The sequence below is a fragment of the Oncorhynchus masou genome, chromosome 21, assembly GCF_036934945.1.
Source record: "Oncorhynchus masou masou isolate Uvic2021 chromosome 21, UVic_Omas_1.1, whole genome shotgun sequence".
Taxonomy (NCBI): domain Eukaryota; kingdom Metazoa; phylum Chordata; class Actinopteri; order Salmoniformes; family Salmonidae; genus Oncorhynchus; species Oncorhynchus masou.
This window is the reverse complement of record NC_088232.1, coordinates 31,921,123-31,946,757: the sequence shown is the minus strand read 5'-3', so window position 1 is coordinate 31,946,757 and position 25,635 is coordinate 31,921,123. Positions and strand designations below refer to the sequence as shown.

The following is a 25,635-nucleotide window of genomic DNA, read 5'->3' as shown; positions in this document are numbered from 1 at the left end:
CTGTGGGGCTCTATGCTTAGGTTGTTAGGAGTGTATGATGTGGCATCCCCACAATTTTGAGATTTTTTATATCAGATTTGTTTCGAGATGGCTATGCATGTTCAAAGTATGAGGCTAGTAACTTGGCATATTTTTCATTTGAATACAGGCGGTTTACCCCCAACAACCCTCATTTAATATTTTAAAACGGATTACAATAATGAGATGTATAAAAGGCGGGAGCTAGACAGCCCGCGGTGTCGCTTTGTGGACATTGAACAACTACTTCTATTGTTCCGGCGGAAAGACATGTATCTTCTTGTTCGTTGTGTCGTGCATAAGAACACACAACTAGTGTGGCATATTGGCCATATATCACACCCTCTCGGGCGTTATTGCGTAAATAACGCATGGTATATTTGCACCATAGAATTGAATGGCTATCGTTCCTTTTTGCATGTTTTATTTGAGCTGTTTTTGAATGCAAAAGTTGAATTGAAAACAGCATTGGTATTGTTGAATTCAATTTTCATATTAGCAAGCTAGGACAGATGGTTTGGTTAGCTGCAGTAGTTGCCGTGGTAACCAAACAGCTATCTAAACTTGCTGGCTACTTCACTGGATGTTGAACACATTTCTAGTGGCTATTGTGTTACATTACATACATTATATAAAAGGGTTAACTAGGGGCTCTATGCTTTCTATGGAAAATAACACAACTTCGTGGACGGTCAGTTCCACTCTGTTGGCGCGTCGTGGAACACACCTTTACGTCGTTCATTATTTTCCAGAGAACGCATATGCCGCGTTCAAAACAATTGGGAAGTGTGAACTCTGAAATTTCCGAGTTCCGACTTCGGTGCCTTCAAAACCACCGAGAACTCTACTGGGGAAAATCGATTTGAACGGTCATCCAACTCGGGAAATCGGGCCTATTCTGGAGTTCCGACCTGAAGATCACTGACGTCATGATTCGACCTTGTATTTTTCCGAGTTCCCAGTTGTTTTGAACGCGGCAGCAGCCCTCCTTGATTAGACAGTCTGCCGTGCCGCTTTGTTTCGACTCCCACTTTTAGGGCGGACAGAAAAGTATCTTATCAGTATATTAATAATATTTGGCTTTAGCAGAAAATAATTTCTCAATAACCCGGAAGCGACTATTAGAAATACAAAACACTTCTGGTTACAGTTTACTCTTAAAGATTATCTCGAATTTGTAAATATTTTTCAGTATGAATAGACCCGATTAATATTGATATTTGGCGCACTGTGCCACTTTAATATAGACGGAGAGTGATACAAATTGTGACTGAAATAAATGCATACTGAGAACATTTTGAATCGCCACAGCCCACAGATATTTCCATACGAAATGTATTGGCTTTATGTTAATATGCGTGCTCGCCTTTACAATGTTGAATCCATAGAATTAGGAATTAAAATACTAATAATAGCAGTAATGTATGTAAGTAGTAATGTAATAGGATATATATGGTTGAATCAATGTATGGGCTTTCGTGTTGATTACCAACTGCCTCATAGGGATGATGTAATGCTTTCAAGCACGCAACCTGCAACATCCGGGTATTTTTTGAGTCCACTGTTTGGTTTAGCTAGTGTTTGCAGGCTGTGTCAAATTCAAGTGAATAGGCTGGGGCTTGACACTCATTTGGCCATAACAGCTCCGGCCTAAAAATTCAAAGGAGGGACATTTTAACTATACTTTACGTCGACAAATGTTAAAGTAATGCATCCCTGGTTTAGTCAGAACAGGGAGTTCCGCACTTTCACAAATTGATGCACTGTGAGGTGATTGCTAGCTAGCTAACGTTACCCGCAAACTCCCTCCATCTCGTCGGGGTTTCTGTTTCGGTCACAGCACCTCTGCTCTGTTGCTGTCTTTACAACTTCAAAACAGGTCTTGCGGATTTTGGTAAGTCACGGTGATTTGTGCCTGTGAGAAATCTCTCTGATTGTCTACCAGGCTAGTCTGTTAGCATTACTGATTAGCTATACACAGCGGGTGTTCCGCGACGAGGATAGGCCGTGGGGCAGTGTAACTAAGGCCTGCCAAAGCTATGGGGCCAAGGCCCACAACGACGCAGCTGTTTGTTTATTTTGGTTTTCATATTATTGCGACCGGAGGATTTAAGCTAACTAGCTAGCTACCATAGCCAGCCAGCTAGTTAACGTTGTTGAAAACATTGTTGTTCGTAATTTTGTGATCATCAAAAATGTGACTTATTTGAGTAACCCTGGCTCTATCATTGACTTAGTTGGACGATGTCTACAGTAACTAGCTAGTTGGGATAGGAGGCTATTTGACGTAACTAGCATTAGTTAGGTAAGATTACCTACTAACTAAGTTACTTCATTGATGGCTAACATCACTAAAACGCTAAACTAAATAGCTATCTACACTGTATTCTAGCTAGCTACAAAATAATAACACGTAGTTAGCGAACGTTGGCTAGGGACCCAACTGGCTTGGGCGTAAGGAAAGCGGAAAATAGCAAGCGGGAGGATCTTGTTTTGCAATTTGGGTAGTTAACGTTAACTATTTGCAGTGCTGACTTTACAATCAATGGCCAACACCTACAAAATAGGTTATTTAACTAGCAGCTAACGTTAGTAATTCATTGATATATGTTTCTAACTAACGTTAGCTAGTGTTTAAAATGTCTACAGTACTCACCTATTTTTAGACTAGAGGGTGCAACGTATGAGTGCAGCCCAAGGTGCTATCTAATCTTTTTGCCATAAAAGGATTGTATCCGTGTCATCATCTGCTTTGAAATCATCCATATCTTAACTAATTATATTTGGCAAATATTTTGGGGTTTAATTAGTAAACATGTAGCAGAATAACAACTTAACATATTATATTATCCTTTGTTTTATTCCTGTTTTGAAGGTTTTAAGAGCTACAATGGGGGCGTTTTTGGACAAGCCAAAGATGGAGAAGCACAATGCTCATGGTGAGGGGAACAGTCTGACCTATGGCCTGAGCAGCATGCAGGGCTGGAGGGTGGAGATGGAGGATGCGCACACGGCAGTCATTGGCCTGCCTCATGGGCTCGACCCTTGGTCCTTCTTTGCTGTCTATGATGGGCATGCTGGCTCCCAGGTGGCCAAATACTGCTGTGAGCACCTGCTGGAGCACATCACCAGCAACCCAGACTTCCAGAGTGGTCTGGAGCCCAACGTAGAGAGTGTGAAGATCGGCATCCGCACAGGTTTCCTGCAGATTGACGAGCACATGCGGAACATCTCAGAGAAGAAGCACGGTGTGGACCGCAGTGGCTCAACTGCGGTGGGGGTCATGATTTCCCCAGGCCACATCTATTTCATCAACTGTGGAGACTCCCGGGGTCTTCTGAGCCGTGGAGGAGCTGTGCACTTCTTCACACAGGACCACAAGCCCAGCAACCCACTGGAGAAGGAGAGGATTCAAAACGCCGGAGGCTCTGTCATGATCCAGAGAGTGAACGGCTCTCTGGCTGTGTCCCGGGCCCTGGGAGACTTCGACTACAAGTGTGTGCATGGCAAGGGCCCCACTGAGCAGCTGGTTTCACCAGAGCCTGAGGTGTATGCCATTGAAAGGTCTGAGGTGGAAGATGAGTTTATTGTCCTAGCCTGCGATGGCATCTGGGATGTCATGGCCAATGAGGAACTGTGTGACTTTGTCAGGTCCAGGCTAGAGGTGACCAATGACCTTGAGAGAGTCTGCAATGAAATTGTTGACACTTGCTTGTACAAGGTGAGACCTGTTAATTTATTGTTCACTGAATCAGTAACAGCTAAGCATTTGCATGTACCTGGATGTTACCACAGCATTTTGTCACATGAGAAGGCGTCATAGATGCCTTTTGGATTACTTGAAAATGCTAAAGCAAATTATTTTCCTTTTTAAGTCTGTCTGTATTGCTCTCGCTTTCTCCCTTTGAACAGGGGAGTCGGGACAATATGAGCGTTGTGCTGATCTGCCTCCCAGGGGCTCCAAAGGTGACTGCAGATGCCGTGAAAAGGGAAGCAGAGCTGGATAAGTACCTCGAGAGCAGAGTAGAAGGTGCAGCATCTAAATATAGAAACCTAGATAGCATAAGAACATTGTCATGAATTTGATGTTGTTGAAGGTCACTTCACTCAGTGTGATATTGTTTTCTACTCACAGAGAATGTTGTTCTGCTATTCCCACAGAGATCATTAAGAAGCAGGGAAACGAAGGGGTTCCAGACTTGGTCCACGTGATGCGGACGTTAGCATCAGAGAGCATCCCTAACCTCCCTCCTGGGGGTGAACTGGCCAGCAAGTGAGTGATCTCTTTTAACTGGACCTCAGCCAACTCAAAGTTTGAGGTCGATTAAGTACTAGGGAAATAGTACCATGCTTTGCAGGGTAAGGTTTAATGACTTTTCACTAAAGTGGTTTTGATAGTTTGGACTAGCGTGGAAGTTTGGGCTGTTAGTTGGGCTAATTGATTTTTGCCCTTCAATTCCAGTGTTAGTTGGGCTAATTGATTTTTGCCCTTCAATTCCAGCCTTGTATGCTCAGCATTTAGCTTTTCTGTATACACTCTTGTTTTTATTGGGCTTATATACATTGGTATTTTTATTGCTTGCTAAGCTAAACCTGCATGTTAACTTTGTGTCCTAGGCGAAACGTTGTTGAAGCGGTGTACAACAAACTCAACCCATACCGAAGTGACGACACAGTAAGTATCTCCTGGCGGCTGCTATCCACTCACAAAAGCTTGTTTATTTGAATGTATGTAGATACATGTTCGTGCAGATCCGTTTGTGTTTCGAGGGCAAAATACAATTACATTAATATTTTTGTGTTCGTTTTCTAACTTTCATCAACCCAATTTGTAACATTCAACATATCAATAACCATATCTGTTTTTAAAGATGAATCAAGGGGAGGCAATATATGGATTTCTGTATGTTTTAGTTTATTGTAGCACTCATCTTTTGAGTATCATCCTTGCTTGTAATTCACTTTTGATTTGCTCTGTAATCCACTTTCCTCGTTACCATAACATCACAGAACTCATTTAGTTCTTCCCACAGTTAACAGCTGTTTCATATGTATAGTTTAGTTCACTCCTGAATTAACACTGCAGCTAATATCACCAAACAGTTAACACATCTCTAGGCTGTGTTTACACTGGCAGCACAATTCTGATCTTTTTCCACTAATTGGTCTTTTGACCAATCAGATCTAATCTTTTGCCAATGATTGGGCAGCCTGTGTAAACATGGCCAATTCAAATCGTCAATTTACTTGTCAAGATACAGCTTGTTGCTGGTCCCATCAGATAACCTGGCACAGGTTAGCCCAATGCTAATCTCACCAGCTGACAGTGAATATTTCCTGCAACAAATTCCACATCAACCTATCAAAGGTCTTAAACTTTATCCACTAATCAATGGCATTTCTTAAAATACAGTACCAGTCAAAAGTTTGGACACGCCTATACATTCCTTTGTTTTCCTTTATTTTTACTATGAAGACATCAAAACTATGAAATAATACATATGGAATCATATAGTAACCAAAAAAGTGTTAAACAAATCAAACCATATTTTATATTTGAGATTCTTCAAAGTAGCCACCTTTTTTGCCTTGATGACAGCTTTGAGACGCAGTGTCGGGAGCCATCCACAACGGATGATTCTAAGAAGTGGCAAAGTGTGGCTCCAGCAGCTCTACACCCCTGTATAGCAGTAGTCTCAGTCTGCAAGAGGGACTCCAATAAGCTCCTCGTTAAATATATTTGTAATCTTAATTTACAAGGTTTTGGCTACACCCTTCACAACACACTAGTATAATAAACGTAATCATACATTTCCCAAAGGAAAAAACAACCTCACCTGGGATTTTAACTTACCACGAACCCCCCCCCCCCCCCCCCAAAAAAAAGCTGTCTCACAATACTGTGAGCTATATGTCCAATTCAACTTTTGTGCATGTTTTAGTAACTTTGATTAGAAGATTGTGCCATGTGACTTCTGTTCACCTTTTAAATGTAATGTCAAATTGTAGATTTCCACCTAAATAGACATACCCAAAAGTAATTATTTATCATGAGTGTCATAAACAATACCTAGTGATGCTTATACTGACAACCAAATATTATTATCTCACCTTTCTGTCAAATACAAAATATTGACAGTGAAAATATGATTTTACATTTTTTAGCAAATTTATTTAAACAAAAATTACAAACACCTTATTTACAGGATTATTCAGACCCTTTGCTATGAGACTTGAAATTGAGCTCAGGTGCATCCTGTTTCCATTTATCATCCTTGATGTTGCTACTACTTGATTGGAGTCCACCTGTGGTAAATTCAATTGATTGGACATGATTTGGAAAACACACACCTGTCTATATAAGATCCCACAGTTGACAGTGCATGTCAGAGCAAAAACCAAGCCATGAGGTCGAAGGAGCGCGAGACAGAATTGTGTTACGTCACAGATCTGGGGAAGGGTACCAAAAATGTTCTGCAGCATTGAAGGACCCCAAGAACACAGTGGCCTACATTATTCTTAAATGGAAGAAGTTTGAAACCACCAAGACTCTCCCTAGAGCTGGTGGTCCGGCCAAACTGAGCAATCGGGGGAGAAGGGCCTTGGTCAGGGAGGTCACTCTGACAGAGTTCCTCTGTGGAGATGGTTGTCCTTCTGGAAGGTTCTCCCATCTCTGCAGCACTCCACCAATCAGGCCTTTATGGGAGAGTGGCCAGGCTGAAGCCACTCCCAAAAGGCATCTAAAGGACTCAGACCATGAGAAACAAGATTCCCTGGTCTGATGAAACCAAGAATGAACTCTTTGGCCTGAATGCCAAGCATCACATCTGGAGGAAACCTGGCACCATCCCTAAGGTGAAGCATGGTGGTGGCAGCATCATGCTGTGGGGAGGTTTTTCATCTGAAGGGACTGGGAGACGAGTCAGGATCAAGGGAAAGATGAACGAAGCAAAGTACAGAGCTCTTTGATTAAAACACGACTTCAGACTGGGTTGAAGGTTCACCTTCCAAGAGGACAATGTCCCTAAGCACACAGCCAAGACAATGTTGGAGTGGCCTTGGGACAAGTCTCTGAATGTCCTTGAGTGGCCCAGCCAGAGCCCGGACTTGAACCCGATCAAACATCTCCGGAAAGACCTGAAAATAGCTGTGCAGCGACGTTCCCCATCCAACCCGACAGAGCTTGAGAGGATCTGCAGAGAAGAATGGGAGAAACTCCCAAAATACAGGTGTGACAAGCATATAGCATCATACCCAAGAAAACTCAAGGCTGTAATCACTGTCAAAGGTGCTTCAACAAAGTATTGAGGAAAGAGTCTGAATATTTATGTAAATGTAATATTTTGTTTAAAAATGAACAAACATTTCTAAACCTGTTTTTTTTTGCTTTGTAACTGAGGTGTGTGTGTGTGTGTGTGTGTGTGTGTGTGTGTGGGGGGGGGGGGGGATTTAATCAATTTTAGAATAAGGCTGTAAAGTAAAAAATGTTAAAGTCAAGGGGTCTGATTACTTTCCAAATGTACTGTAAGCTCAAGTGTAATGAACATATGAAAAAAAAAACATTTTTTTCCCCCTTCTCCTATTCAACAAAAGGGGAATAGGGCTTGAAATGCTTGTTATGTATATTACATATCACTTTTTAACTATAAAATAAATATTATCGTACTCGGTGACAATACAAAATTGGTACCATTTCAAATTATTGACAGCATTTTCTGCCTAGTTTCTTCTGAGCGACGTGCAGAAGCCATTCAAATGTCTGCTGACTTGTACAACTTGAGCTGTAAACACGGGTGATTTAATCTTGTTTCAATGCTACGGAATGATTTTTGCATCCAACCATCTGACAGCACAGCGAGATTCGACTGCATTTGCTGCAATCCCTAGTCTCCCATTTCATATGCGTTGTTTTAAGCGGAGCTGCAAATTTCAGACGGGAGTTCGATCCTTTGTCTGGATAAGCCAGAAAATGTGATGTCACCCCTTGTGTAAATTAGGTATCATATTTTATATACAGCATCTCAGATGAGAGTGTAGAACGGCATGTGAAGCGGGACAACCAGAGCTGTTACGTAGTGCACAGCAATCAATGTTGCACCATTGACAGTGCGCTCTCTTAACAAAAATGTTAGTCGGAACCAGTCTAGAATCGCTCAGTCCCCTAAATGGGGGACTTAACTTTCAGGAAGCTCTCAAGAAAAATTGACGTCAATGTTTGTAATTGGTTGATACAGAATTTGTTGCAGGAAATAATCACGTCCAGCTGGTTGTGTTAGCATAGGGTTAGGTATGCAAGGTTATCTGATGGGGGAAAGACTAACAAGTAGTGTTCTATCACGTGCAACCTCGTCAACAATTGTAATTGGCTGATGTGGATTTTGAGACTGAGAAACAATTTTCATTTAAACTGTTTCTAATGTTTCGGGTATGGCCTTCCCAGTGTTTGAAGGCCAAATATGCTTTCTGATCTATGCGGGCAGGATTGTAGTAGCAGTGACAGCTGGCAGAGCAATCTTAGACCATTATTTAGGCTGCAATTATTTGATATCAATCTTGTGTACTTGCTCCTTAAAGTTCCATCAATGGGGATAATATTCAAGATTCTTCAAATGGGAGCATCTTACAAATAGTTTAACAAGCAATCTATTCATTGAAGCAATCATTCATAACAACCATACTTAAAGCAGTCATTCATATACAAACATTCTCATGGTTACGTGAATGAGATGTTGTGCTTCTTTATTCTGACATGGCTTTCTCGGCAGGAAACAGGAATTTTTATCACAGAAAATATAAGGGTGCTATTCAAACAAACCAGTAATAAAATGCTGTTCCTAAGCTGTTTCTGGATTAGGAATAGCATCATTTGGGTTTGTTTGATCAGCCTAAAATGACCTTGTTACAGTATCACTATCAAATGGCATATGACAAATAAAATCCCCTTATTTTACAGTCCAGAACTGGGAAAAATGTAATTGGTTAAAGTGAAGACTTCAAGATATTGCTGTTAATACCAGGGATCTCAATCTCAATTGCCGGAAAGCTCTGCTCACTTATCCGTACTCTTTCTTGAACAATGTCTTGGACTTTATTTACATTTATTCCTGTCCAAGTTCGTAACTAGTGTAGGACAAAATTAACCTCTTGGGTGGAAAGATCAGCCCTCTTGCACGTCTCCAGGAGTTGAAATCGAGACCCTTTGGATGTAGACCCAGAGTCTGAAGGGTTTTTCCTTCCTTCCCTCCTTCAAGGACTCAGCGTCCACAGACGACATGTGGTAACACAACCCCCACCACAAACACAGCACAGAGTTTACAACCCGCAACCCTCTCAAGACCCACAGCAGCTCCGTTCAGCAGTCTGTCTACCCACCACTTTGAGCGTTACATTTTTAAGAAGGGAATATGATGGGAGGACGAGGAGATGCAAACACACCTCTACACCCTGGATAGGGCAGCACCAGTCCGCTCTGAAGTTCAGGATGCCCTCCATTTTGTCTCACCTTTTATCCCCCTTCCCCAACCTTACCCAAAACTAGCGAGTCCATTAGGTTCTTTAAAAAAATCAGCTGAAACAATTTATTTTTTTGCTGTAATTAGTTTGATTCACATTTCCTTGTGTTTTGTATATTTCTGTTTTTGTGAAGTGCAATTGTCGTGTACAAACAGCCTGTATTTAATGCAGCTTGAGTTCAAGTAAAACAATGAAAGAAGTGAGAAAGAGAACCTTTTATGCACTATCTGCCTTTTTCCTGCTCTTCTGGAGTTCCAACAAATGTCTATTCAGTGAATATTACTGTTTGTCCTCCAGGTGATATTATCCTCCTGCTCTTGTTCTTTTTTAGTTTAAGTCTTTGCTCATTAAAGAAACGGGTAAATTGTATAGGTTCACAGCACAGTAAGCTCTCTAAATCTAACCATATAAATCCTAATATTTACATGTTCAATTTTAATTATTTTTCATATACCTTTTTCTTTATACGCTGTAGTAACTATGGTAAAGTGTTACAGTCCTTCATTGTGTTCCTGTCTTTTGGAGAGAAAGGATCTTGTTGCTCTCCTGTAAACACAACAAAGCAGTTCCAAGATGCAAGTGAAGATTATCCCACCTGACACCTTTTAACACTTGCTGTGTTGGATTCCGTGTGTGTGTGTGTGTGTGTGTGCGTATACTGGCAAGCGTGCCTGGGTGCTTGTGTGTATGTGTAGAGGTAGGTCTCTATCTGCAGCACTGTAGCTACTAGCTAATGTTTGCTATGGTGGTGCTGATGTCAGAACCACATGGGCTGGAGATTTAGGCACCATTACTCCTAGATACCTCTTCTGCACCTCATCAGTCCCTCATATCAGCACAATACAATCTCTCACTACCCCTCACTCAGATAACACTTTATTTGACAGTGGAAGGAGTAAGTTGACAAATTGCTATTTGAACTTCAAAATGACATCTACCACAACCACTTTGTAATTGTCAGTGAAGTCTGTGACACAGTTAACCTGTCTAATGACATACAGTGATTTAAAAAAAAATGTATATATTTTTTAGTTTGAACCTTGACTAGTTGACATGTTTTCATGTGTCATGAGTGTTAGATCATTTACTTTGAATAAACCACATGAGGTTGGTGGCACCTTAATTGGGGAGGATGGGCTCGTGGTACTGGCTGGAGTGGAAAAGTATCAAACGCATGTGTTTGATGTCATTCCATTTGTTCCAGACATGAGCCGTCCCATCTGCAGCCTCCACTGGAATAAGCATAATATGTGACAGATGCCCACCATGACAGGTAACACGTGGTCTATGATAGCATAGGTCAGCTTTATGACAGCCCATGCTAAGTGAAGTTTTCTAAGTTTCAGAGAGGAGTTCAAATCACAACATTTATCTGATTTTTACAAATGTTTAAGTGCTGATTGTTAGAAACCCTAGTTACCACCACCAGTCTATCTTCTGTTTCCAATTTCCAAGTGGTGTTTTTTCTAAAGAAGCAATCTCCAGTTGTTACATGAATTTTTGGGCTTGTAAATTAATGGTATGTTCACATTTGTTTCTTGAAGAATATAACTTATAAATGCCTAGAGCTTAGTTAGGTCAACTGCTGATAGACGCTTGTTTTACTCAAATTCTTGTAAACCAAGTAAATGTGAACAAACACTAACCTAAAAATATGGATCATCTATAATTTTGATATCATGGAGGGTCAGTCTTTGCATGCATAGCTCTATGAATTTGATTGGTTACATTTCTCCAGCTTCAACCCTTAGCTTTTTACAGAAACAGGGGTGTTATAGTTTCAACTGCTGATTGCTGCTTTAAATGTTGCTATATTCAACTATACAACCAAGAACAAATCCACTAAATTCATTGAGCTCTCCTAGAGCTCCTTGTATTTACTGTGTGGTTTGGGGTGCTCTTACTGTAGAGACCTCAGCCACTGCACCAGGAGCTAGGGCACGGTATGCTGCTAAAGTGTATGATTGATTTGCAGTTAATTTTTCCCTTTTAAGAAAAAAGTGTATAGTATGTATTTCGTGGTGAGATGGTTTTATTTAAATGTGTTTTCTTCCATTGTTTAAAATTCAATGTTGTATATACAGTCAGTGGCCAGTTTATTAGGTACATCCATCTAGAACCGGGTCAGATCCCACTTTGCCTCCAGAACAGCCTGAATTATTCGGGGCATTCTACATAGTGTCGGAAACATTCCACAGGGATGTTGGTTCATGCTGACGCGATGGCATCGTGCAGTTGCTGCAGATTAGACAGTGGTACATTCATTCTGCGAACAGCCCATTTACATTTTATCCCAAACATACTCTATTGAGTTGAGGTCTGGGGACTATGCAGGCCACTCAAGTAAGCTGAACTCACTGTCATGTTCCAGGCAATGTTTTTCCACTCCTCAATTGTCCAGTGTTGGTGATCGCATGCCCATTGGAGACACTTCTTGTTTTTAGCTGATAGGAGTGGAACCCGGTGTGGTCATTTGCTACAATAGCCCATCCGTGACATGGATCGACGAGCTGTGAGTTCCCGGATGCCGTTCTGCACACACTACTGTTGTACTGCACTGTTATTTGTCTGTTTGTGGCCCGCCTGGTAGCTTGCACGATTCTTGCCATTCTCATTCGACCTCGCTCATCAACAAGGTGTTTTCACCCACAGGACTGCCACTGATTGGATGTTTTATTGTTTGTCGCATCATTCTCTGTAAACCCAAGACACTGTCATGCGTGAAAAGCCCAGGAGGGCGGTCGTTTCTGAGATACTGGATCCGGCGCGCCTGGCACTGACCATCATAACACGCTCAAGAATTGCTTTGGACACTCGTTTTGCCCATGCTTACGTTCAATCAACCGTAATTGAAGGCTTCGATGCCTGTCTGCCTGCTTTATATAGCAAGCCATGGCCACGTGACTCACTGTAGGAGCGATCCATTTTCGTAAACGGAGGGGTGTACCTAATAAACTGTCCACAGTTTATTAGGTTAGATAAGTGGTGAGCAAGATGCTCTTGTTTTGTTTGTGGATGTTTAATCAATTACAATGGAGCACTGTGGGTTAAGGTGCCCTTCTAATTCCCGTGGGCTCTGCTCAGGGTTGGGACACTATCCTGTTTGTCTGACACGCAGGGTAACATACTGAATTTGAAATTCTCTCTCTTTAACCAACTGACAATCTAATGATGTAGGCTAACTTCAGGCAACAAACTACCACGTTGTCTCCTGAATTTGACCCCTATATATTGTTCAACATTTTGGGGTCACTTAGAAATGTCCTTGTTTTTGAAAGAAAAGCTATTTCTTTGTTGTCCATGTTTAAAATAACATTAATTGATCAGAAATACAGTGTGGACACTTAATGTTGTAAATCACTATTGTAGCTGGAGACAGCTGATTTTTAATTGAATATCTACATAGGCGTACAGAGGTCCATTATCAGCAACCCTCACGCCTGTGTTCCAATGGAACGTTGTGTTAGCTAATCCAAGTTTATCATTTTAAAAAGCTAATTGATCATTAGAACCCTTTTGCAATTATGTTAGCACAGCTGAAAACTGTTCTCCTGATTTCAAGAATCAATAAATATGGCCTCTTTTAGGCTAGTTGAGTATCTGGAGCATCAGCATTTGTGGGTTCGATTACAGGCTCAAAATGGCCAGAAGCAAAGCACCTTCTTTTGAAACTCGCCAGTCTATTATTGTTCTGAGAAGTGATGGCTATTCCATGCAAGAAGATCTCGTACAATGCTTTGTACTACTCCCTCCACTGGCTCTAACCAGAATAGAAAGAGGAGTGGGAGGCCCCGGTGCACAACTGAGCAAGAGGACAAGTACATTAGTGTCTAGTTTGAGAAACATACGCCTCACAATTCCTCAACAGGCAGCTTCAATATATAGTACCCACAAAACACCAGTCTCAACATCAACAGTGAAGAGGCGACTCCGGGATGCTGTTCTTCTTGGCCGAGTTGCAAAGAAAAAGCCATATCTGACTGGCCAATAAGAAAAAAAGATTAATATGGGCAAAATAATACAGACACTGGACAGAGGAACTCTGCCAAGAAGGCCAGCATCCCAGAGTCACCTCTTCACTGTTGACGTTGAGACTCAGTTGTGCACCGGGGCCTCCCACTCATGATGATGCTGATGCTCCAGATACTCAACTAGTCTAAAGAAGGCCAGTTGTATTGCTTCGTTAATCAGAATAACAGTTTTCAGCTGTGCTAACATAATTGCAAAAGGGTTTTCTAATGATAAATTAGCCTTTAAAAATGATAAACTTGGATTAGCAAACACAACATGCCATTGGAACACAGGAGCGATGGTTGTTGATAATGGGCCTCTACGCCAATGTAGATATACCATTAAACATCGGCCGTTTCCAGCTACAATAGTCATTTACAACATTAACAATGTCTACATATTTCTGATCAATTTGATGTTATTTTAATTACTAAAAAAGTGTTTTTCTTTCAAAAACAAGGACATTTCGAAGTGACCCCAAACATTTGAACGGTAGTGTGTATGTGTGTATAGAAAATATATTATATTACACACACACACACACAGTTTAGAGATGGTTTGATATGCCACCCTTTTGTTACTGTGTTTTATGCGTACCTGCAGTTGTTTAGAAAGTAAACCATTTAAAGTATGTCTCAGATTAACGCTTAAATATGTTTGTCCATGAATGAGGGACTTGGACCCAGGTTCTTTTTTGTTGTGAACTTGATATACGAACAGTTGATGTACCCTTAAACTGCTGAAATGTCAATCACACAAACACTTATTGTTCAATTGTATACTTAAGTCAAACAATGCTTCATAATTATTACACAGCATTTGCGATCTTAGAAAAAACATTAAGTGACTCAATGAATCCGGTACCCAAGTCACTTTTTTAAAATGAGAAAGAAATGTGGTTAGATTGGTAATCGTTAAAAAAAAAAAAAAAAGTTGTATTTCCCCACTGGTTTTGTGGAAGGGAACCAAATTTTAGGAGCACAGAGCCGTCCGCTGTAACACACAAGCCCTAGCTGTTTTAGCGCCTGCCTAGGCATTTGGATCTTCCCCTGAGGATTGCAAACGTTCATTGTCCTTATACTCAAGTATTTTCTCCAGAAATACTGCAGTATGTATATAATTTTCAAGTACCTAAATGAAGTCAAAGGAAAATCTGTCTTAACCTGTTTTAAACTTGCAGGTTACTTGTTTACTGTCAATGTTTTTATAAGGCTAGACTGGAAATAAATATATTTTATTTCAGAAATGCATTACTTTTATCTTTCGGTTAGCCGCATATTTTTCAGTCATCTGTACAGCTTGACACTGATTTTGTGCTGCGGCGCTTTTGTTTTTAAAGAGTTTTGGATAGTATGTTAGTGTTCTGTTGTCGAAACACCAGTTTGAATGCGGACTACTTGCATATATACTGTAAGACTTGCATAATGACTAAGGTGTTAGAGATGGGGCCTTACATGAACATGTCATGTAATTATGTGAGCCTCATAAGGAACGTATGTACAGTGCCTTCAAAGTATCCATACACTTTGACTTATTCCACATTGTTACAGCCTCAATATAAAATGTAAAAAAATGTTTTTTTTTTCCCTCTCCCATCTACTTCTCACCACCCTATAATGACAAAATGAAAATGTTTTTCTAATTTATTGAAAATTAAATCCAGATATAATTTACCTAAGTAGTCACACCCAATGGTCAATACTTTTTAGAATCACCTGGCGATTGCAGCTTTGAGTGGTCTTGGGTATGTCTAAATCAGCTTTGCACATCTGGATTTTGTGATTTATTTTTCCCCCAACCCCCCATTCTTCCTTGCATATTTTCTCAAGTTCTTAAGTTAGATAGGGAGCGGTGGTGAACAGATATCTTCAAGTCTTTCCACAGATTTAATGGGATTCAAGTCTTGGCTTTGTGACACTCAAGGACTTGCACATTCTTGTTCTGAAGCCATTCCAGCATTGCTTTGGCTTTATGCTTGAGGTCATTGTCCTGTTGGAAGGTAAATATTTGCCTCAGTTTAAGGTCATTTGCGCTCTGAAGCAGGTTCTCATCAAGGATTTGCCTGTATTTGGCTCCATTCATTGTTCCCTCTATCCTTACCAGTCTCCCAGTCCCTGCCGCTGATGGTAGGGATGGTGTTAGATGAGCTGTGCCTGGTTTTCTTCAGACATAGCCCTTTGCATTCAGGCCAAATAATAAAATTTTTGTCTCATCAGACCACAATCTTTTGCCTTATGCTTTCAGTCTTTCACGTGCCTTTTTGCAAGCTCCAGATGTGCTGTCATATGCCTTTTTCTCAAGAGTGGCTTCCGTCTGGCCACTCTCCCATAAAACCCAGATTGGTGAAGTGCTGTAGAGACCGTTGTCCTTCTGGCAGGTTCTCCCATCTCACCCAAGGAGTTCTGTAGTTCTGTCAGTGGTTATTGGGTTCTTAGTCACCTCCTTGATTTAAGGTCCTTCTTGCTCAGTTTGGTCAGATGGCCAGCTCCAGGCAGAGTCTGGGTAGTTCCAATTATTATTTTTTTAGTTCGAGACCACTGTGCTCTTGGAACTTTCAGGACTCTAGAAATGTTATACCCTTCCCCAGGGTATTCCTTACCACAATTCTGTCTCAGCGATCTACAGACAGTCCCTTAGACTTCATGGTATAGTTTCTGCTCTGATATGCACTGTCAACTGTGGGACCTTTATATAGACAGGTGTATGTCTTTCTAAATCATGTCCAAACAATTGAATTGGCACAGGTCACTACAACTTTGAGTCTACATCTCAAGGACGATCAAAGGAAATTGGATGCACCGGAGCTCAATTTGAAGTGTCTTAGCAAAAGGGTGTGAATACTTATGTAAATGAGATTTCTGTATTTCTTTTTCAATAAATGTGCTGAAATCTCGTGTGTGTGTGTGGCTGGCAGGCAAAGGAAAAACATGTATTCAGTCCATTTTGAATTCAGGCTGTAACACAACAAAATGTGGAATACGTCATGGGGTATGAATACTTTTCTGAAGGTACTTTTTGCAAAATTCAGAGACCATATCCTGATCTTAGATCCATTCACCATGCTTGAACCTTTGTAAATCTTTCTTTGCCTCCCATTGAAATAGGATATGGCTCCAAAAGAATGCTCAATTAGGGTGTTTTTTTATTTTTTATATTTGACTTTTGATCAAAAATTGACCCGTCTGGTACCATACAAGACTGACCTAATTGTTCAAAAGCGTAGCACTTACTAAGCATCCAATATATTCTTTTTCTTATATACCATAACTACAGTACCTCATAAATTCATAGAAAACCTATTTGTATTGGTTGTTGTTTTAGACCCCACCCCCTCTGTAGTTTTGCTTTGAAAACAGCCATCATACACTTGGCTGTTCTGACTGTCAGAATCTGTGGAATGTCAGACTGAGTTGTCAGAGTTGGGCAGACCCATTTTAAATGTATTTGACTGAAATGTGCAAATTTGAAATGTTGATATCTATAATGTATCCACTGCAAATGCTAGTTTTATTTTATTAACTAGTAAAATCATTGACCTTATATGAAAAAGAATGGCCTCAAACCCTTGCTTGTGTAATTTCACCAACTTGTTTAGCTTTTGTGTGATATTCCACTAGTTCAGAGATCTAGAATTGTAACAATGTTCAGGGTTCTAGAAATGTAAGATGTGTGAGAGGTATTTGGTGTAATTAATGACAATGGTTAAATATGCACTGATAGTCTTTCTTATCAGCTTTTTCACAAATTATTGTTCTAGAAAAAACGATAAAGCTCTCTACAGGTTGTCCCTTTGCTCCCCTGGAACTAGTTCTGTTAGGTTCAGAGGTATATCTGGCTGGAGTAAAATAGATTTGAATGCTCGCTCCCATATTGTCCATATTGATGTACCTCAGTTGTGACGTTACTGTGTGACCCTTAGCAGTGGTGGGTTGTGTCCCCTTAAACAGGGGCCTGAACCCCATGTTGCTGACCTTTTCAGCTCACTAATAAGCTCACCGATTTGCCTTACCCAATCTAACCCTATCACTTAAGTACTTGTTTATTGGAACACTTCAAGGAGAGATGTAGACATGACTTTCTTGTTACTGAGAAATAAATAAAATCAAGTGTTTCCATGTTAGGGTGCTTCTCTTCAAAGTGGCATACTATGTTGGTAGTTACATGGTACACATTTTCAACCGTTTCTGGTTTGTATTCATTTTTTTTTCTTCACATTACCTTGTTGAATCTTGAAAGCTTATTTAATTGCTCACACCTGCAGATGATGTAATACTTTAAGCAAATGCAAGTGTATAACGATTGGGTGACCTTGTAAGCATTAGAAATGTGCATACATACATTCATGTGTGCTATATTTATGAATACATTCAAGAATGGCTTTAGACTGCTGTAGTATTGTCTATGTTAATTCAACTGCTTCTCAGAGGCCTCTGTGATTGACTTTGCAAAGTTCAATAACTGTATATTTTGTATTATGTCCCATCTCCAAAGGAAAGACCGAAAATAAAATGTTAAAAAGCTTTGTTCCCTGAACTAAATTGTGCTAGTTGTGTTGAGTCGATTGAACAAATTGCATTCCTTGCTTGTGACTTTGTTTTCTCTCTTCTTTCCCTGAATTTCCTCGCCGCCTTTCCGTCCTTATTTCTTTAATTTTTTTTTTTTGCCTTTTGAAGTTTGAAATAAAATGTATAGTTTGCAGAATGTATCACTAAATAAATGGGTTGTTACCTTGCATAGCTCTTCTCATTTCCTGTCTTGATCTGTTCAATTCATTGTCACATTTAAATAATTATATAAAATTTAACTCCATGTCAGATTCCTTCATAAAAGACCAGTGTTTTCATTAACACAGTATACTGAAAGACCCACCAACACAAACTAAGTACTGATTCATGTTTTGCGGATACAAAAAGGGCATCCCCCCTGGTTTGGAATAAAGGTGATCTCTAAAACTGGGGTACTTAAATACTATTTGAGAAGGTCTGGTCACACACACTTCCTAGGTGGCAAAGGTCTCCGGATGAATGTTATTTATCAGTGTAGTAAGAAACTCCTACCTCGCAACCAATTCAACCCCCAAACTGTCCACACCCCTCTTGTTGGCAGAGAGAGAAATATGCTGTTTTAAATAGTATTTCCTTTAATTCTTCACATTATGCCAGGGCGTTAAAGAAACATTTTGCAATTCCACACATTTTCCATGTCTTATGTGCATGTGTTCATATACCAGAAGTTGAAACCCAACTGAATTTTAAAATAAAATATATTTGTATTTAAGTCGACCCGCAGTCCGTATTGACCCACTTCTGTGTCTGGATCCGGCCTGCTGTCCGCCTGTTGAGTATGGCTGTTCTAAAAGATACATTGTAACTGTAATTGATCCTCGCCAACAGATCTGACCTTTTTAGCAGTGAATCCTCTTTTGGACTGTGCTGCCGTATGCAGCAGTATAACATTATCCAGCCATGCATGGACAACAGAGGAGTGGAATCAATGCCAATTGGGTGTAATTGTAGCACTGAGCTTTGTGGCGTGTTTTACCCTGAGGTGGGGAATGTTGTAGTATTGTGTAGTACAGTTGACTGGTGATGACTTGTAGGGTTTATTTATGTTTTTATTGAGTGCTACACATTCACATGTACAGTTGAAGTCAGAAGTTTGCATACACTTAGGTTGGAGTCATTAAAACTTGTTTTTCAACCACTCCACAAATTTCTTGTTAACAAACTATAGTTTTGGCAAGTCGGTTAGGACATCTACTTTGTGCATGACACAAGTAATTATTCCAACAATTGTTTACAGACAATTTCACTTATAATTCACTGTATCACAATTCCAGTGGGTCAGAAGTTTACATACACTAAGTTGACTGTGCCTTTAAACAGCTTGGAAAATTATGTCATGGCTTTGGAAGCTTCTGATAGGCTAATTGACATTATTTGAGTCAATTGGAGGTGTACCTGTGGATGTATTTCAAGGCCTACCTTCAAACTCAGTGCCTCTGCTTGACATCATGGGAAAATCAAAACAAATCAGCCAAGACCTCAGAAAAAAAAATTGTAAGTCTGGTTCATTTTATTCTATACATGCGTTCTTATTTTCCCTCTGTCATTTAAGTTAGTATTGGGGAGTAACTACAATGTTGTTGATCCATCATCAGTTTTCTCCTATCACACCCATTAAAATCTGTAACTGTTTTAAAGTCAACATTGGCCTCATGTTAAAATCCCTGAGCGGTTTTCTTCCTCTCCGGCAACTGAGTTAGGAAGGACGCCTGTATCTTTGTAGTGACTGGGTGTATTGATACACCATCCAAAGTGTAATTAATAACGGCAGCATGCTCAAAGGGATATTCAATCTGTTTTTTATATATATATATATTTTTTTTTAACCCATCTACCAATAGACACACTTTGCTAGGCATTTGAAAATCTCCCTGGTCTTTGTGGTTGACTGTGTTTGCAATTCACTCCTGAATTCCTGAGGGAATGAGGGACCTTACACATGTATGTATATGTGTATGTGTAAGTATGTGTGGGGTACAGATATGAGGCAGTCATTCAAAAATCATGTTAAACACTATTATTGCACTCAGTGAGTCCATGCAACTTATTATGTGACTTAAGCACATTTTTACTCCTGATCTTTTTTTAGACTGACCGTATCAAAGGGGTTGAATACTTATTGACTCAAGACATTTCTCAATTTAATCCATTTTAAATTCAGGCTTCAACACAACAACGTGGAAAAAGTCTAGGGGTGTGAATCATTTGGGAAGGCATTGTAGCTCAAATTAGGTTGAGAAGGTAGGGAGCAATATCCCTCTCTTTTACACACAACGAACACATTTCATGTTATACACCGATAATACACATGAACATTGATTCCCATGCCTGCATGTATGTCTGCATTTGTCCCATCACCTGAGTGTGGTTGCACATGTGGGCTCCAGCTTAGTGTGGAATCATTAGCCCTGCCATGGATATTGCTTGTCTCTGTCTGCCTGTCTGCATCCATGGTGTAGTTGCAGCTCAGGGGATGGTCCAGGGCCATCTACAGCGACTGAGATTAGGAACCGTGGGAGGGATTACTTGAAATGTCAACATAATGTCATGAGCCGTGTTAAAAGGTCAAACGGTGCTCAGTGCCAAGCCGTTGATAGATCAGGTATAATTTGGATTGTTATGATCCCCTGAATGGTCTGGTTGGGGGACGGGGAGCAGAGCAATGATCTTTTATCCCTGATTTAGTCAACTCAAATGTTATTTGTCACATGTGCCGAATACAACAGTGAAATGCTTACTTACAAGCCCTTAACCAACAATGCAGTGTTTAGAAAAAGACCTAAAAAATAAGAAATTAAAGTAACATAATTGAAGAGCAGCAGTCAAATAACAGTAGCGCGGCAAAATACAGTGGATACAGAGTCGGTGTGCAGGGGCACGGGTTAGTCGAGGTAATTGAGGTAATATGTACATATATGTCGAGTATGTACATGTATGTAAAGTGACTATGCATAGATAATAACAGAATAGTATCAGTATTTAAATGTAAAGTGTGCTCTCTTATATAGTCTGGTTTGTTTTCAGAAGAATAGAGTAAGTGTATCCGATTCAAAGTAACATATAGTTTATTCCAAGATTTTTTGTGACGCTATTTGTTTGTTTCTTTAACAATCATCTGTAAATGGCACTGTAGTTATCCGTTTATAGACAGTCAACCTATGTGCATCTCCGTTTATGGAAATAAAATTGGATAAAGGTATTTTCCTTCAGCCCCCTCCTCCTTTTCCTGCATCTCCTCTTCCTATTCAGATCTGTGAATGTGATTGGAGGAATGAGCAAAGTCACAGTTACTGGTAGATCTGCATGAAGCCAGCCAGCCAGAGGGTGGCAGTGTTATTAACTGTGTCAATTAGAGTTGTGTGGAAACACATTCTCACTGACAAAACAGTAGTGGACAGTGAGCAGACATTCCACTAAAGTTATTGATCAGGGTTTTCAGAGTGGTGTCTGAATCATTTGATGACACAGTTCTCAAAAACCATGTCAAGTACTTATTCCCATATTTTAGCTTTTGCTTAAAATCCAGATGAGACCATAACTCACCATTGGGTGAATTTATCAATGTTACATTTCCTGTAGTTATTTTCTATTTGCATTTTGAGATGTGTGTAATGTGGCTGACTCATTAGGTCTGCAGCCAGCTGCGTCTCATACTGATTTATGCTGCCCTGATATTTCTCCACATCAAAAAGCGTCCGCATCAGCGGCGGCCATCATCAAATGGAGCTGGCCTGGCGTTGTTTAGTGCATGTCATGCTCTGTTTCTCATGGCAGAAACCCATTTGAGCCTTACTAATGCAGACACAGCAGAAAGAGGCGGGGGCGGCGGGGCTCAATGCATACTCTGCATTTGGGTTTTATAAACTGAGGTCACTGATTCCTGTAGTTGTTAGTTAGCTTTCTCTTGGTAGCCCAGTGAAAAAGACCTGAAACTGAATGCCATCCCTTTAGAGGATAGGCATTTCTCCTGGATGGTATATAGAGTGTTCATGAGCCTTAGCTCATTGATAATGATTGAAGTGGGCCATACAGTAGCTCCTAGAAATGCAAGTTCAAAGCCAACAACACTTAATGGAAATATTGTGGTGAATCAACATTCAAACTTTTTGAGGACTTGCATGGCTTGTCATCTCCTTTTTCTCTTGTTTACTTCTAACCCTGTCTCTCTCATCTTGCTCTCTTTTGCTCTTGCTCTGTCTACCTCCCCGTTTCCTATTCTTGAGTGTACTTGTTGCCTGAGGTCAGTTTGTAACAGAGAGCCAAGCTTTTCTTTCTTGGTCACAGCAATGATGGGTACAAACAAGCGTATCAGGCAGGGATGACATCTAGCTGTTCTTTCCCCTCCTCCTCTCGCCCTTTCCCCCTCTCACAGACACACTGTATCTCTCTCACATACTCACACTCTCTCTCCCTCCCCCTTTTTCTATCACACTCTCACTCACACACACACACATGCATTGTGGGAGTTTGTGTCCCCCTTTTGAGGTGGGTTACACAACCCCCTGCCCTGGGAATCCCAGCCCAGCTCATTATCCTGCACCCCTGAGACGCGGATCACTGTGAATTAGGACACCAAACGAGACGGCCTCATTAAGGGCTCACGGATGCACTCATTAGCATCAGCACCTTTCCTTGTTAGGCCCTGTATCAGCATTCTCTCTCTCTCTCCCACCAAATCGTGTCCTGTCATTCCTCCACACTGACTGGAAGGTTTAGGATTAATGTCAGATATGGCCCACAGGTCACTACTGTTGTTTTTGTCCAGTTATGGGACTGATTGATTTATGTCAGCTTGAAACTTTGATATGTGACCCCCAGCCGCCCTCCCTCCCTTCCTCCTACAAATATCACTTCAGGGAAATAAATCCATTGTTAGGATCCCCCTTGTTTTGATATAGCATGACAGTTGAGTTACGTCAGAGATTCATTATGTGATGGGGCATGGAAACCATCTTCTTGTCACCTCTCCTGTGTTCATTCAAAGTTCACAGCTGTTTTCTGTCTTGTACAAAGCCTGGTCCTTAATTCCAACTTCATGCTTGCCTATTGTATTAAATGTATTATTTTGAATTTTACTTGATGTATATTGCACCGTTCAACCATCTGCTTAGTACAACTTTAATAATATGCTATCACATTCTGCTTCCCTTCGACTGGAAACTGACCTTGCGTGTTCAGCATAATTTCAAGCTCTACCTGCTGATCTGTTCATTCCTTTCTCTCCCCAAGATCAAGTATACTATTTGTTCTTATTTAAATGTGTTGATGAATACATGGCTGTCTGCTTTTTCTCTGTAGCTGACTACCGAAGCACCTGTTCTAACTAAGCATGGTCTGTGTCTGTCTGTCTGTCAGCTTGTGCTTTCCTCTTTGTGGACTGTGCTGTAGTGAGGTGGAAGTGTTTATCTCCCTCTCTTTGAATTTTTTAATTGCCTCTGCCTCTGGCCTTCAGTCAGTGGTTGTTTTCTTTCTCGGAATGCAATACGGAAGTCAGTTTTTTCCTTTGTACCTCTGAGAAGGTAGTGAGTCACTTTTCTTTCCCTCTGCATACAGACAGTTCTCAGGTTTTTTGCATCTCTTGTTAGCATGTAGTCAGTAATGTTTGGTATCCATGTCCCTGCATGCTGTTAGTTACTCTATTTCTCCATCCTTCACCTACATCCTCCCCTTTTCCTCCCCAGGACATCCTCTTCTTCCGCGGTTTCAGCTAAAACAGGAACTAAACCGATGGTCTCCACCCACCTTTCCCCCTGAGTGTTTGCTGTTGTCTATTGTCAGATCTTGAAGTGTTTGAACTATTATTTTCTCACACATATTTTATGAATTTGAATACACTGGCCCCCTTCCTCTCAAAGAGGCTGAGAATAGTCTGAGAATCTCAGTGATTATCTGCACCCTCTTTGGCAAAAGTGAATATTTTTCCACACACCTCACCTGTCTGAATCGATCACATAACATCATTCCAGCCCAAGGTGCAGATCTGAGAGATAAACCGGTACCTCAAAGATGTGAAATCTCTTCCTATGACCACACAGTATATGGGCTAGCACTTACTAGTCTAAATGGTTCTCTCTTTATGATGTACTGTATTTTGACAAGAGTGCTTTGAAAGTATATTTAATTTTGTTTGGGTAAAGCACATCAATGTAGAAAGAGATTTAGGAAGAGGGCTTCCTCAGCCTTGGAACCACACACATAACACGCTCAGTGATTCTCTGTTTGATTTTTAGTGCCCAACACCTTGTCAAGAGCGACATGAATAAAGACTTGTGAGCAGATGACGCTCTTTCTCGAAATCTCTTCTTGTGTGGTTGGTTGGTTTCTAGGTGTGTGGTTGGTCGTTGTGATACCCATGCTAACTTAGGCTAATTGGTATTTGTAGTGGGTAAGTATCTGGAGGGGGGGGGGGTCACTTTTCACCCTTTCACTGACACTGAGGGGTCAAGCATCCTCATTATGTAGGCTAGACAAAGACACAAAGACCGATACACTATATTGAACCTCTGATTTGGTTATTAAAAGCAGTATGTACAGTTGAAGTCGGAAGTTTACATACACTTAGGTTGGAGTCATTAAAACTCGTTTTTCAACCACTCCACAAATTTCTTGTTAACAAACTATAGTTTTGGGAAGTCGGTTAGGACATCTACTTTGTGCATGACACAAGTAATTTTTCCAACAATTGTTTACAAACAGATTATTTCACTGTATCACAATTCCAGTGGGTCAGAAGTTTACATACACTAAGTTGACTGTGCCTTTAAACAACTTGTATAATTCCAGAAAATGATGTCATGGCTTTAGAAGCTTCTGATAGGCGAATTGACATCATCTGAGTCAATTGGAGGTGTACCTGTGGATGTATTTCAAGGCTACCTTGAACTCAGTGCCTCTGCTTGACATCATGGGAAAATCAAAACAAATCAGCCAAGACCTCAGAAAAACAATTGTAGACCTCCGCAAGTCTGGTTCTTCCTTGGGAGCAATTTCCAATTGCCTGAAGGTACCACATTCATCTGTACAAACAATAGTACACAAGTATTAACACCATGGGACCACACAGCCATCATAACGCTCAGGAAGGAGATGCGTTCTGTCTCCTAGAGATAAACGTACTTTGGTGCGAAAAGTGCAAATTAATCCCGGAACAACAGCAAAGAACCTTGTGAAGATGCTGGAGGAAACTGTTACAAAAGTATTTATATCCACAGTAAAATGAGTCCTATATCAACATAACCTGAAAGGCCACTCAGCAAGGAAGAAGCCATTGCTCCAAAACCGCCATAAAAAAAGCCAGATTACGGTTTGCAACTGCACATGGGGACAAAGATGGTACTTTTTGGAGAAATGTCCTCTGGTCTAATGAAATAAAAATGGAACTGTTTGTCCACAATGACCATCGTTATGTTTGGAGGAAAAAGCGGGAGGCTTGCAAGCCGAAGAACACCATCCCAACCGTGAAGCACGGGGGTGGCAGCATCATGTTGTGGGGGTGCTTTGCTGCAGGAGGAACTAGTGCACTTCACAA

At 40.6% G+C, this 25,635-nt stretch overlaps 1 protein-coding gene across 4 annotated transcripts; it reads left to right on the top strand.

The window, feature by feature from the left end:
• The first annotated feature begins 1,556 nt into the window (after positions 1-1,556).
• Positions 1,557-24,403, top strand: LOC135508144 (protein phosphatase 1A). 4 transcript variants are annotated; one of them, XM_064928135.1, is made up of 6 exons: positions 1,557-1,912; positions 2,894-3,739; positions 3,931-4,048; positions 4,180-4,291; positions 4,636-4,693; positions 23,789-24,403. In XM_064928135.1, the coding sequence occupies exons 2-6, from the start codon at positions 2,909-2,911 to the stop codon at positions 23,816-23,818; spliced, it is 1,149 nt and encodes a 382-aa protein (XP_064784207.1). In that variant the 5' UTR covers positions 1,557-1,912; positions 2,894-2,908; the 3' UTR covers positions 23,819-24,403. The 4 variants fall into 4 exon arrangements, with proteins under 4 accessions (XP_064784207.1, XP_064784205.1, XP_064784206.1 ...); XM_064928134.1 differs by lacking the exon at positions 23,789-24,403 and adding an exon at positions 9,270-13,776 and having other exon boundaries at positions 1,558-1,912; XM_064928136.1 differs by lacking the exon at positions 23,789-24,403 and adding an exon at positions 5,618-7,459 and having other exon boundaries at positions 1,558-1,912.
• The last annotated feature ends 1,232 nt before the right edge of the window (positions 24,404-25,635 follow it).

What these genes read in the sequence shown, in the direction of transcription:
- LOC135508144 (XM_064928133.1), top strand. Translation starts at nt 2,909, where the DNA reads ATGGGGGCGTTTTTGGACAAGCCAAAGATGGAGAAGCACAATGCTCAT. An exon ending in CCTCGAGAGCAGAGTAGAAG is followed by an intron (nt 4,049 to 4,179) that starts GTGCAGCATCTA and finishes CTATTCCCACAG; the next exon opens with AGATCATTAAGAAGCAGGGA. An exon ending in GGGGGTGAACTGGCCAGCAA is followed by an intron (nt 4,292 to 4,635) that starts GTGAGTGATCTC and finishes TTTGTGTCCTAG; the next exon opens with GCGAAACGTTGTTGAAGCGG.